Raw genomic sequence first — 15,203 nt, 5'->3', positions numbered from 1 at the left:
TGGGCCTTACTACAGTTGGAAGGTTACTCCACAACGCATGCAAGAGCGATACTTCAGGACATTTGCGGTAAGTCAAATTATAGTTTTAACAATGCTTTAAACACTTAACTCTATATATATGAATTGGTCAGTTTGCTAACTTAAATGTTTTATGTTATTGTAGCGGAAGTATAATTGGGATATCGGGATTACTGAGCTAGTTAAAGAAGGTTTCTTGAAGATAGCAAAGAACAGGATGAAAGGCATTGTCAGTCAAGTTAGGAGGAGTGGTGTACAACCACCATGGATTGGTGATAAAGTATGGCCTATTATGTGCGAATATTGGAACACCCCTGATGCCATTGAGAAGAGTGAGAATGCTTCTCATTGCAGAAACTCGGACCGTGGAGGCCTTGGAGTGCACAAACACTTAGCTGGTCAGAAATCATATGTACAAATTCATCAAGAAATGGTAACACTTCTCTTTCCATCCACTTCACCTTAAAGTTTTTCTAAAATTTTCATAATTTAATGTGTTTCACTATCATTGTAGGAGGAAGAGCTGGGGCGTCCTGTATCACTGGTCGAAGTGTTTCTTAAAACACACACTCGGCCAGATGGATCATTTGTGGATCAAAAAGCAAACAAGTTGCTGAGACCGATGAGAAGACCATAGAAGACAGATAAACTGACACGGACAATGATGGTCCAAATGGTTCAGAGAGTTCAACACATCGAACTCTTTCCCTTGAAGAAAGAAATGAAATCTTCCTTGCGGTAATTCGTTTGTCTTTTGTGTGTTATTTTTCTTTGTTAATTTTGGTTTCTTAATGTGAATGATGATTGATGTTTATTCTTAGATTAACAGTCTCCTAGTTTTCTTAAATTTTTTTAATGAGCTATGCTTAGGAACCTAGAATATTTGATGTTGATTCTGCATTTGGTTTTCTTGTTTGTGCTGATTAGCGAATGTTTATCTTTTAGTTTAGTGTACTCAAACAGATAATAGAGGTAACCCATTTGGCCTTGGATCACTTGTTGAGACACTAAGGAAAGGAAAAAGGAAAGAGAGTTATGCGAGCTCTTCTGCAGAAACTCTTGCGGAGCTTCAAGATCAACTTCGGCGCAAGATATCTGAACATGAGTCTGAGAATGCACGACATGATCAGGAACACCAAGAGTCTCAAGCTGTGATCAACAAGCTTGTCCTCTTCATCTCTGAAAAAAATTCCTGAATACTCAGCTTTTACGGTTCCTCCTCCTGCAGCCACCCAACCAGCTATCGGGCTTACAACCACTGCACAACCCATCGATGGAGGCACCACACCACCCTCCAGTCCATCTGCACAACCCACCGATGGAGGCACAACACCAGATGCCAATACCCCTACCTCTAATACTTCTTCCAACTAAACTTCTAATTCCCCTTTTCTTTATGTATGAACTTGCTTTTGAATATTGTTTCTTGGATGTTTAGGATGATCTTTTTGTTTTGGATGATAAGTTTGCTTGTGTGGTAGTTTCAATCATCATTCCTTTTGATTATTAGCATTTGAAATTCCCAAATTAATCACAATTAGGATTGCTAAAATGTTTCTGATTTGTGACTAAACCAATTAAAAAATGTGACTCTTTTGTGACTATACCAATTCAAATAATGTGACTATTTTGTGACTAACCCAATTCAAAAAATGTGACTATTTTGTGACTAAACCAATTCACAAAATAGTGGCACAATAGTTACTAAACACGAACTCCTTAGCGACTACAAAAACAGTCTTAACATAGTCGTAAATATAAACGACTAATTTGCGACTCAACTGCTACTAAACTAAAACACACTTTGCAACCCTTTTGGGACTAATACGTCGTCCTTAATCCATCGCTAAACCCAGACTCTACCGTTAATCCCAAAACGGTCGTAAACATACGAGTGTTATACGTAGTAACAAAACTGTCCCTAAGTAGACTTTGTTGCAGTTTAGTCGGAAATGTACAACTACCAATTCTAGTCACAGTATCGTCATAAATATACGACTATATAAAAGAGTCCGTAATCTGTCGCAAATAAACGACCATGTTGCAACCAACATATTTTGCGACCGTTTTTTTGCGACCATCAATAAGAGTCACGAAGTAGTCGCAAAACCCTTATTTGCGACTAAAGAGCGACTATAGTAGGAGTGGCAAATGGCCTGTTTTCTTGTAGTGCTCCACCAGCAGGAGGATTAACGTTTCCAGCAGGAGGGGGATCCTCAAACTCTCCATGATGTTCATCATCCACATTGCCAACATTTTGACCAGCTAAACCATCAGCCGTTTCAGCAAGTCTTTTCTTTCTCCTATTCTCTCTCTCAACCTTTCCCAAGTCTTCGTGATATTGTTCTAGGTGTGAAGAGCCTGCACTGCGGGTCATACACCTGAAAACACCAAAAAGTGAGAAAAAGCTTTGGTTACCAGCAGCTGTAAATAAAAATACTCTAGACTATAAACTAATCCTAAATCTCTAGGTAACGCAATTGGTCCCCGGCAACGGCGCCAACTTGATTGCTCGAGTATTTACCAGATACACTTAACCGCAAGGCAGTATATGCGGGTCAAATCCACAAGGACCAATGGTACACTAAAGATTTGCGAGACTTGTAAATAGCTAAAGCGAACGAAAGTTTGTTTGTTTGGTTTCAGAAATTGTAAATAAAAATGCAATAAATAAAACGATTTAACTTATGAGATTAAAACAGTGGGCTATAGGGCATTTCAGAGATCAATGACCAATGGGGAAAAGAAACAAGGAATTCAATAGTTAAGAACCGTCTAGAACATGAACACAAGATTTGACTAACCCTCTTTCAAGGTATCACTAAAGTTGACTACTCAATTACTAAACTTTCATTTGTAATCTCCTAATCAAATTTGCATTATCAAACAAGTTCACTAAGTTCACAATATCCCCTCCATCAACTTTTGCAGGTTAGAGAAATATTGCTCAATTCATATTGGTTCAAGCATTCTATCGAACACTTGTGATGCATAGAAAGACCTAAAATCTAGAACAAGGTGATCAGTCTCATTCTAGCATTAAGAGCATATAAATCAAAGAACCACAAAGAAAATAGAATTATCAAGCAACAATTAAACCATTAAATCATTTGATCCCCTACTTAGAACCCTAAAACCCAATTAGGTGACTACTCACACATATTGAAAGCAACAACACAAAGAGAGGAAGAAGACATAATTAAAATGATTAAATAAAATGAGGAAAGAGTTTAGAAATCTTCTCCAAATTGTCAAAGAGGATGAATCTCTAATCTCCAGAAATAGCTTAATAAAGTCTCCAGGTACAGAAAAACTTAGAAAATAGCATATATCATAGCCTGTGTTGCTCATTAGGTTTTGGGGGTATTTATACCCTTATTAAAATAAAAGATATAAAATAAAAAATGAGAATAGAAAAAGGAAATAAGTGTCTGGTTGTAGTCAAAACAGACTTCACCACACTTGTCCAGACTTCAGTAGACTTGTGCATAAATTTCACCAGACTTCACCAGACTTGTCTACAGACTTCACCAGGCTTGTCTACAGACTTCACCATACTTTTCTACAGACTTCACCAGACTTCTCAAGATTTGTCTACAAACTTCACCAGACCTCTCTAGACTTCTCCAGACTTCACTAGACTTCTTCAGACTTGTCCAGACTTCATGATTTAATTCAACTTGGAGATGTACAAAAAGTCACTTCCTGCTTCTTTATTCCAGTTAAGCTCGAATTCAACCAAAAGACTCCAAATCTAGCACATTGTCTTCGCACCTAATCACAACTCAAGAAAAGACCAAAAAGACACAAAAGACGGACAAAGATGCGACAAAAGACTCAAGACGAATATTAAATGAAGGATAAAAGACATCAAAAACACAATACATCAAGGATTTGTAGACATCTTTGTTATTGATTATTTACTTTATTGAGATATTTGTTGGATAATTGCTGGTTGATATGGGTTGTTATTTCCGCTGTTGTATTGATTAGGGTTATGATATTAATGAGTATGAGATCACTAATTAAAATTGTATTAAAAACCAAAAAAAAATGGGTCGGATCGTCTTATTCCAAAACCCAAAACGCAACAAAACATGCGTTTCACTTAAGTTGTCCCGTAGAGGAGTACCTTGCGTCGACCGATGCAGCCTTGAACAAACTGCTCTCAAATGTACCACATGCTCCTCAGGACTCTTAGAGTATACCATAATATCGTCGATGAAGATGATAACAGAAACATCTAAAATCTCCCTGAACACATTGTTCATTAACCTCATGAACACTGCTGATGCGTTGGTCAACCCGAATGGTGTCAACACGAACTTATAATGCCCATACGTCGTTCTAAAAGCCGTCTTCCTCACATCTGCATCATCTATCGGAATCTGATGGTAATCCAATGCCAGACCAATCTTAAAAAACCAAGTAACACCTCTCAACTGATCCAACAATTCATCAATCCTGGGAAGAGGGTACTTGTTCTTTGCAGTGACCCGGTTCAGACCCCGATAAGCGATGCACAAGCAAAAACTTCCGTCCTTCTTCTTGACGAACAACACCGGCGCTCCCCACAGTTAAACACTAGGACGAATGAATCCCTTGCTCAAAAGATCCTCCAGCTGCTTCTTCAGCTCTGCAATCTCTGCTAGAGCCATCTTGTAAGGCGCCTTGGATAACAGCTCAATCCCCGGCTCTAGCTAAATCCTGAAAGGATCAGACTGAGATGGTGGTAACCCCTGCAACAACTGGAACACATCCTCAAACTCCTCAACAACCCATATACCACCAACCGTAGACTGCCGCACTGAATCCGTCATTGAGATTGTAACCAGGTAGGCCTCACGTTTCTTCTCGATCATCTTCCCTGCTTGCATGGCCGAGATCACAAGACTCCGTGAAATCACTCTTACTACCTCATATATAAGTATCCCTTCTTGATGCTCGAACACCACTCTACCCCGATGACAGTCCAGATGTACCCTGTAACGATGAAACCAATCCATACCCAGGATAACATCATACAACTTCACGAGACTGATAATCAAATCCGCTGGCTTCTATTCTCCCGCAATCTAAATATCAACACGTCTTACCCGTCCAGAGACGCTCAAAAACCCGCCTCCCGTGACTATAACAACACCCGATCGCTCTCTGGGATCTCCTCTAATGTTGGAGATCTCATCGCACTCCAAGGTAATGAAGCAATGACGTGGGACTTAAACAGAAACGTGAGGCCTACCTGGTTACAATCTCGGTCTGATCCTACAGCTGCTTCTTCAGCTCTGCAATATCTGCTAGAGCCATCCTGTAAGGCGCCTTGGATAACAGCGTAATCCCCGGCTCCAGCTCAAACCTGAAAGGATCAGACCGAGATGGTGGTAACCACTGCAATGACTGGAACATATCCTCAAACTCCTCAACAACCCATATACCACCAACCGTAGACTGCCCCACTGAATCCATCATCGAGATTGTAACTAGGTAGGCCTCACGTTTCTTTTCGATCATCTTCCCTGCTTGCATGGCCGAGATCACAAGACTCCACAAATTCACTCGTACTACCTCATATATAAGCATCCCTTCTTGATGCTCGAACACCACTCTACCCCGATGACAGTCCAGATGTACCCTGTGACGATGAAACCAATCCATTTCAGAATAACATCATACAACTTCACGAGACTGATAATCAAATCTTCTGGCCTCTATTCCCTTCAATCTAAATATCAACACCTCTTATCCATCCAGAGAAGCTCAAAAAATCGCCTCCCGCAACTATAATAACACCCGATCGCTCTCTGGGATCTCCTGTGATGTTGGAGCTCTCAGCGCACTCCAAGGTAATGAAGCAATGAGTTGTTCCTAAATCAAACATGACATGGGACTTAAAACCCCAGTTCATCTGCAATAAAGTCCAACCACCATCACCACAATGATCGATATAACATGCCTGAAGGCTTCTCATAAGCCTGTGCACCTGAGCACGCTTGCCCTCCACGACTTAATTTGTGCACACACAGAATCAATTTACTCCTTCTTAAAACCCGTCAAGGCGTAAGCTGCCTACACTCCCTTAGCTGCAACACCCATCCACCAGGGATGTCCATCAACCTCTAGACAGTGGACTACAAGACATTCCAGCATCCGACTGGAACACTCAACCGAACGAAGAAAAATACTCCAACTGTATCCATCCAACCATCCGCATCTTTAGCATGGTACCTCTCGAGAACCATCTCGTACTGATAATTTACAACTGCTCCATCTTCCTAAGATAGGATGGAAGCTCCTCAGCAACCGCAGTCCCCGACTACACCCCCACCACAAGCGGAAAAACTGGAGCCTGAACTAGTACCACTCTCAGTAACAGATCCCATAGCACGCCGAAAGATACGCCAAGCTATCATCTTTACCTTGGGCTCCACCTACAGCAACCCCACACCTGGGTTCCCAACACTCCCAGCACTCTCACCGGCTAAACCCTCTGATCCCTTTTGATATGCTTGCGACCCTCTGTCGTGCCTCCTTGTGGACGTCTGGCTACACACTCGCTGGCCTCGGGAACCTGCTCGACCCTAGCTACAACCACGCCCACGACTAACAACTCAAAAACTTCTAACCACTGTACTTCCAAGAACATAGGCTAACAAAGCAAACTAAACTGCACACAAAAATACAGAACATACCGTGGAATCCCATTGAAGGCTCTAAGAGTCGAAGAGGATGTTCTAGGATCCCATGCAGCACACAGTTGACCAACTCACATAATCAATAAAATCATGCAAATTGAAACATCAAACAACAAAAAACGCAATGAACACATACCTAGAACCGTAAGGGCTCTGATACCAAACTAAAACGACCTGACCTACTATTTTTTTTCTTTTTATTATAATAGTTAACTAGTGATCTCATACTCACTATACACCTAGCCGAATAAAAAAACAGTGGATACCATAAATCAATAACATTAACTAATAATGAATAAATGAATAACACGATAACATCTATCCATTAACGCCAATAACATAAACAAAGTCACAGAACAATGAACCATCAACCTAAACAACCGTTCTAGATCACATTGTTCCATTCTAGCAACCTAACAACAACATAGAACAAACAACCGAGCCTTTAGAACATCCTCCTCTTCATCGCCTTGATTCCACAATTACACTTTGCCTTTACCTGCACCACAAACAACAGTTGAGATGCGTGAGTATTATCATAAACACTCAGTGAGGTGATCCTCCCATCTACTGGGCTATACACACAAGCGAAAAAACAAACAAAGGCAATACACAAAAACAAGCAAACTAGACAACTCTGAACACATGCACCGTCAATGCAGCCTTACGTTGACCAACATACTTCTTGCGCCGACCGATGCAACGACCTTGCGTTGACCGATGCAACGCCTTCTACATCAACCGATGCACTCCTTGCATCGACCGATACACTCCTTTCATTGACAGATGCACTCATTTCATCGATCGATGCAGCGTCTCTCGTTATTATCAAATCCCTAGCTGCATCGACCGATGCAGTCGCGCCAAGCATAGCCAAACACGATCTTCTCCGACTCCTCTCGGTTTCGTGATGCCAAAACCGCTCTCTAAAAGCTACAAACACTATGAAAAACACTCACAAACAAGCACACTAGCAATCAATATCCAAAATCACACAAAAACACACATCTAATCGCTTAGATCAGCCATGGTCATGCACTCACCTTTGAGAAAGACAAATCTGATTCCAAAACCCACGACAATAGCGTCTTAGCAAGCTTCTCTCATGTTCTTAGCCTCAGATCTCTATTCCCACAGTTAGATCTCACAAGAAATGGCTTCAAGCTCCTCAAAAACGTTCACATGAAATCTCTCGAAGTTTTCTCTCTTTTGTTGAAGGAAAAAGTAACCAAACTCGGCCAAAAGCGTCAAAATAATTTTTTATACTCGACCCACTAGAGTTTCCAAAACTCAAAATGCAATAATACGTGCATAATTTAAATTGTCCTGTAGAAAAGTACCTTGCATCGACTGATGCAGTCTTGCATCGATCGATCTCAAAACGGAGATTCTGGTTCACGTACATTATAAGTAACATGTTTTATGTTACTTTAACTTTGGCTCATGTATCCAGTGAAGTAAACATTATTTACGTTACTTTAACTTTGGCTCATGTATCCAGTGGCGGACTCAGAAATTTTTTTTAGGTAGGTCAATAATTTTTTTTAAACAGTTGAAAAAGAAAAAAAATAACTTTTTAATGTGGTATTAGGGAATCAAACTCGGGTTTGGGGTATCACACTTAGAGGGGAAAACCAACTTGGCTGCAGAATCTTCAAGAGTCTACATGCAAAACTACATATTTCAATAATTTGATAGTGTGAACAACAATTATATAGTGGCATCGGATTAGCATAACAACAAATTAACAACCAAGTGACGTCATAAATCGAAAACAATTTAATAACCAAGCTAGCAGCAAAGTAATAGTTAAAATGTTTTCGTAATATAAATTAAGTAATACATCCTGCATTTTCTATATAAAAAAGTTTGGAGGGTTGGTTTATTCATAAATCAATATCTCATTATGTAGCTTTTAGTTAATAGGAACGTTTTATGATCATTACCGATATTGGGCTTTGATAGCAATTATGCATTCTTCTACGTTTATAATCATATTTCTCTAGTGTTATAAACTTTATACTTATAAATAATTTGATTATTAAATTGACTGGTCAACCCTTAATTACGATTGCACCTTTGGGTAAAAGTTTAACTGGTTCACGTTTTGTTTCTATTTTTGGTATGACCATAAACTACGAAACCTTTTACCAACAAAAGAATTCATTCCCTTTATATAGTGCCATCGTCTTCTTCTTCTTGATCCTATCAAATCTTATTAGCTTTCTCTAAACATTTGTATCTTTATCTCTTTTAAAATGAAGCTCTCTCTGCGTTTGGTCTCAGCCCTTCTCCTCTCGTTCATGCTCCTCTTTGCCACAGGTTCATAATTATAAACATTATGTCATTTGATATATACTTGTGGGAAATATGCATGCAACAAAAAAAATATCAATTCTATGTAACTATGTGGCCTGGCCTAACATATCTTATGGCCGTCTCTGGGACTAATAGTTTTATGCATATGCCAATATGAGCATGAAAAATGATCCACATATATATCAACCCATGCATGTTTCTCTAATTTTAAGTTTCGATTATAGTAAAATAAAAGATGTGCATGGTTCTTAATTATGGTGGGTCATGTGATTTAGGAATGGGTCCTGTGGAAGCAAGAACGTGCGAGTCACAGAGTAGCAAATTCCAAGGAGTTTGTCTCAACTCACAGACCTGTGCCAAAGCTTGCCCCAGCGAAGGTTTTACAGGCGGTCGATGCAATAGTCTCCGTTGCTACTGCTCCAAAGCTTGCTAATTCATCAATTAATCATTTATCGAAAAATGAACATTTAAATTTATACTCTCTTTCATCGTTTTCTAGTTTCGACAGAAATATAATAATCTTGAAAGGCACTATTTATCAGTTATGTGTTTTTTTTGTATATATATAATAATGTTGTTTTTTTTTGTGTGTTAAGAATTTAAGTGTTTATGTATTGTCTTTAAATTTGCTTATATATATTATAGATCATCCGCCATGTAAATACACGTTTCATTAATTACATATATAATACTCCTACTTAATTACGTATACTACAAATAATTAACTTATCCTACAAAACATCATTCTAAAAACGTATCCTACTAAATAAAATAATTCTCTACAAAAAAAAAAATAATTATTGAAAAATAAATAGAAAACAAAAACTATCATAGATCGATCGCTTATATATCATTTAATAAAAAGAAACAAGTTTAATATGTAAATGAATACTATTTTAAAAGTGTACGTAAGGACCTAAAATATAGTACATATATATATATATATATATATATATATATATATATATATCTTGTTAGAATGTTTTATATCTTGAAATTATTTAACATAAAGTAGTTTGATATGTTGTGTTTTAATTAATAAATAAAAACAAAGAAAAACATATTTCTCGGATATATTTTTATATATTAATATAATTCGATGAAAATATTAATTGTGTATTTGGATTTAAGATAGTTCTTTAAATTAAATATAATATAAGGTTTATCATAAATTTATTTGATCTTACTTTTCTATATAAATGAAAACCAAGCCAAAAAAAAAGAGAGAAAAAAATCCTTAATGGGCCGGGATCACACCCGGCACCATCACACCCGGGATCGAGTCTCGGCTCTTACGCATGTAGGAATTTGGCTAATGGGCCGGCCAGTTGTGGCCCATAATGGAGAAATATTGAAAAAAAAAAAAAAAAGAGAGAAAAAAATCTAGTTAAATATGTAAAGGAACACTATTTTAAAAGGGGAAAAATGTCATTAAAATCCCCAAGTCTACATTTTCGTTGATTTAAAGCTCGAACTCTGCTTTTAGAGGAAAAAAACACCAATTATTTATTGACTTCCAAACAAATCGCAAACTCTCGTTGACTTGGCCTTTTGAGACACAACGTTAAGTGGTCAAACGGAGAAATTAAACGGAGTTAATTACCCGTTAACGAGATTCGTTAATAGCAAAACGACGCTATTTATAACACCCTAAAACCCCCAAATTGAGAAATCGATTCTCAATTTCCCCAATTCACAAACCCTAATCAATCTAACCCTAATCGAACATGATATCTTCGATGACCAGAAGATTCCAGATCTCTTTTTGTTAAACACCGAAAGAACGGTCGACCAGGATTCTCTTCAGTTCTCGATGTAAAGATCGTTACACCGGCTCCACAAACACACTTCAATGGCACTACATGGTCGAACGAAACTACCACCGATGTCTTTGAGCTAGAACTCATCTCGTCAACTCAAAGAAGAAGAGAGAAATCAAAGAAGAAAAGAGAAACTGAAGAAGAAAAGATAAATTGAGATCGATTAGGGTTTGTAAATTGGGGAAATAGAGAATCGATTTCTTAATTTAGGGGTTTTAAGGTGTTATAAACAACATCGTTTTGCTATTAATGGATCTCGTTAACGGATAATTAATCCCGTTTAATTTCTCCGTTTGACCACTTAATGTTATGCCTCAAAAGGCTAGGTCAACGAGAGTTTGCGATTTATTTGGAAGTCAACAAATAATTGGTGTTTTTTCCCTCCAAAAGCAGAGTTCGAGCTTTAAATCAACAAAAATGTAGACTTGGGGATTTTAATGACATTTTCCCATTTTAAAAGCACAAGGTAATAGAATCTACTTTAATTAGAAGAATATCTTACGATAATATAATAATAACTAGATTAGGACCCGTGCTAGAGCACGGATTAAAATTCTTTTTATATATTTATTTTTAATATAATTTATATGATTGTTTTTAATATTTTTTTGGATAAAATATTATGTTTCAGACGGTTTAGCATGGTAAACTAAGAAACGATTGTCATTTCTATTTTGGAGTGTTTTCAGTATGGATATGAGCAATGTCGATAATGGTGAAAGGAAAATTGGATGATTTATATTGAAAGTTTGAAAGATAATTTTTAATTGAAGATTTTATTCATTTTTTATTCTTCATAACATATTTTTATTATCTCTAATAAGTTGGTTAAAAATATGGTCTAGCAAAAAATATGTCGAAAATAAATTTGAAATATTCTCATTAAGATTTTGGAAACAATGTGATTTCGAAAAAATAAATTTGCTTGATTCTCTATAAGATTTTTGGAAACAATGTGCTTCCAAAAATAAATTTCGGTTGAACCGTCTATTAATTTTGTAACCAATTAATCTATCAATCTAATAATTGCTATGTGGTATCTTGAAAAAAAAATTTGTTATGTGGTTGTTGGAGCATATACGTATATATCTTGAATCACAAACACTCTTTGTTAAATTTGTGTTCCTTATCTTTTATTTTCGGATTTCTCTGTTCTTGAAAATAACTAAAATAATATAAAATTACAATATATTAATTTAAATAGAGGGGATTTTCAAAAATATCTCTTTTTCTATATTACTTTTCAAAAATACCTTTTCATGTTGTACATTTTCAAAAATACACCTTTTAAATATATAAAATGACTAAATTCTAAACCCTAAATACTAAACACTACCTCCTAAAAACTATACCCTAAATATAATATAGAGAACCCAAACCTAAATTTTTTTTTAAAAAATAGTCATTTAAACCTTAAAATAAACTTTTCCTTTTATTTTAATCAATTTTATATTCAAAATAAAAGCTTATATAGATGCTTTCTTAGACTAACTGATGTCTCTCTATTTTACACTTTCTTAGGCATCTTTTTAGTCATGTTTTACATTATTTAGGGTCTGTCATTAGCATTTTTAGGTCCTTAACCTTAGATATTTGCATTTAGGTTGTCTAAGGTATTGCATTACTGAATTATTGCATTTTGGATCAAAACAGGTGCTTTGGAGCTTAAAAAGAGCAAGAATGAGGATGGACAAGTTTCAGCTATTGCCAAGAAAGAGGAAAGGAGCAGAAGAGGAGTAACTCGAGCCTTAACCTAAGGTGTGATCGTGCAGAAGAACAGCCTGAGGCTTGAGCCCTTACTAGTGAAGCTGAGCACAAGAAGAATCACCCAAAGCCCAACCCAAAGAGGATCTTGACCCTAGCCTCGTGTAGATGCCTCAGATAACAGCTGGTGCGGCTAAGTCAAGTGGTTTCCATATATAAACCCTCCCTTAACCCATTTTCGAGAGAGCATCTGGAGAGTGAGCGAGAGACACCATACACGATTAGAAAGCTGATTTTACATTTCAAAAAGCTTTGTTAGCATTTCTTAATTTCTGTTTTGCATTTCTTTTACTTTTTGATTCTGTATTACATTTTGCCTCTTTTCGATACATCGGTTACTTTCATTTTTCAACATCTTTGTTATACAGTTCCTATTCGTTTATGTGTTTAAGTTGATTGCAATGAGATTTGAGTAGTGAACTAAATTTTCTAAGGATGGGATAGTCTAGTAGGTGTTCTTAATCGATTATGATGTTTTAGATTGAGTGTTTTATGAAATTTACCTTATGGATTAGTGATCTTAATGCTAGTTTTGAACCGAGAGGTCGAGATTAGATTTTAGACATTTCCACACCAAGAGGTGCTCGATGAAATGCCTAAATTAGCTAATGCTCGTGTGACCATTCAGATATTTGATCGGGTACTTGTATACACCAACCGTTTGTCAAGAAAACTGAGACATCCAAAGGACAATATCAGAGTAGAAGAAGAAGAAGTGAGAAAAGAAAACCCACAAGGTCAGAATGGACCTCAAAGGTTGGCCAGACACATTGGAGGCTACATCCAGATTCAGGGAGACTACAACAATGAATTCTACAGCTATACGCCACAAGGAGGGTATCAACAATAAGCAATGGGTCCACCACATTGCTTTGCTTCTCAACAGCTTCCTGCTCAAGATCAAGAACTGAAAGAACATGCTTCAACATATTCTACAAGGTCAAGCTAATGAAGCTATGGAAACAGCTAGACAGTTTACAGAGATGAACAAGAAAATGGACTACATTAACAATGCCATGAATCTCAATATTGAAGCTTAGGCCTCCAGAATTCATCACCTTGAAAGCATGGCTGCTTCTACTTGTTCAGGAAAACTCCCAAGGAGATCAATCCTCAATCTAAGGGAGTTTTCTACTGCCCATGCAATCACCTTAAGCGACTTACCTGCCTATAAAGAACACATTACAATCACTAGGGATAGTGCAGTTCAAGATGGAGAGGATTTATGTGAAAATGAGTTTCAGCTGTAGAAATTACGCAGGAAACATTCACCGACTACCCACCCGATCCCCTATATGATCCCTCATTCATGTGCCTACCAGTGTTACACCAAAAACTGTTGAAAAACAATAAAATGCATCTAATGCAGCTCAAGATAAGGCTAACGAAGATGAGAGAGCAATAGTTCTAAGTCATGAATACAATGTTGTTATACAGAAGAAGATTTTCCCAAAAAAGCTAGAGGACTCTGGATCTTTCACTTTGCCTTGTTCTCTAGGTCCATTGGCTTTCAACAAGTGTATTTTTGACTTAGGAGCATCAGTTAGCCTCATGCCTCTCTCTGTGGCTAAGAGGTTGGGCTTCACAAGTTACAAATCATGAAACCTATATCTCATCTTGGTAGATAGAACTGTCATATTTCCACATGGCTTGTTGGAGGATCTCCCAATAAAGATTGAAAAAGTAGAGGTTCCTACTGATTTTATGGTCTTGGAGATGGATGAAGAGCCTAAAGATCCATTAATCATAGGAAGACCTTTCTTAGCAACTGTTGGAGCAATCATTGATGTCAGGAAGGGGATTATTGAGCTCAATCTGGGTACAAGCTTCAAATGAAGTTTGACATCAAAGACACTATGAGAAGCCAACTATTGATGGGCAGACCTTTGTGATTCAAAGAAAAAATCAGCTAACTGAGCCAGCAGTCTTTGTCGGTGTAAATGGGCCAAAAGCAGAGATTTTCACAGCATGTGACGAAGCTCCAATGGGAGCACGTCCCCATAACACGAACCCATGGTCGGGTTCATGTTCGGGTCCTTGGTCGGCTCATACTCCAACTCTCCAGAATGCCCAGATTCAATCTACAAACTTCCCCAACAGCTAGAGTCAAGAAATCCAGCATCTGATGGGTTGTCATCACTTCAAACTATTAACATTCTCAAGTATTCTGTTAGGCAGTTGACAGCTACAGTGAAGAAGATGAGTGGACAACTCTAGAAACTCCAAGGGAAAATCATTGGTTCTTATTCAAAGAAAGCAAAGCAAGGGCTGAGTATAAAGAGAAGGAACAACTCTTCTAGCATTGATCCCGGAAAAGAGGAAACATGAAATCTTTGGGAATAGAGAGGACTTCATCACCTTTCTATGACCCTTCCAAACCATGAGAAGTGTGCACAATCAAGCTTAATGGCTTTAACTCTTCTAGCATTGATCCTAGAATGTTTATGTAGTTGCATTTGCATTATAGGATTGAGTCTAGATTGTTTCATATAGGGTTGTTGTATATGCATTTTATGGGGCAATGATTGAAACTATCTTGTTCAAGTTTAATTATAGGATTGAAGTTATAGCCATTAATCATAGTTTACTA

At 37.4% G+C, this 15,203-nt stretch overlaps 1 protein-coding gene across 1 annotated transcript; it reads left to right on the top strand.

Moving 5' to 3' along the window:
- Positions 1–8,902: 8,902 nt before the first annotated feature.
- Positions 8,903–9,734, top strand: LOC147937565 (defensin-like protein 10). The gene is made up of 2 exons (XM_087464137.1): positions 8,903–9,032; positions 9,305–9,734. Exons 1-2 carry the CDS (start codon positions 8,969–8,971, stop codon positions 9,460–9,462), a joined length of 222 nt encoding a protein of 73 aa, XP_087320263.1. The 5' UTR covers positions 8,903–8,968; the 3' UTR covers positions 9,463–9,734.
- Positions 9,735–15,203: the final 5,469 nt, after the last annotated feature.

Source organism: Camelina sativa, chromosome 9 (assembly GCF_030686135.1).
Source record: "Camelina sativa cultivar CO46 ecotype springtype chromosome 9, ASM3068613v1".
Lineage (NCBI taxonomy): Eukaryota > Viridiplantae > Streptophyta > Magnoliopsida > Brassicales > Brassicaceae > Camelina > Camelina sativa.
The sequence above is the reverse complement of the archived record's forward strand: the minus strand, read 5'-3'. Positions and strand labels throughout refer to the sequence as shown.

Coding starts and splice junctions, on each gene's coding strand:
- LOC147937565 (XM_087464137.1), top strand. CDS start 8,969: ATGAAGCTCTCTCTGCGTTTGGTCTCAGCCCTTCTCCTCTCGTTCATG. Junction 9,033..9,304: donor CATGCTCCTCTTTGCCACAG/GTTCATAATTAT, acceptor CATGTGATTTAG/GAATGGGTCCTGTGGAAGCA.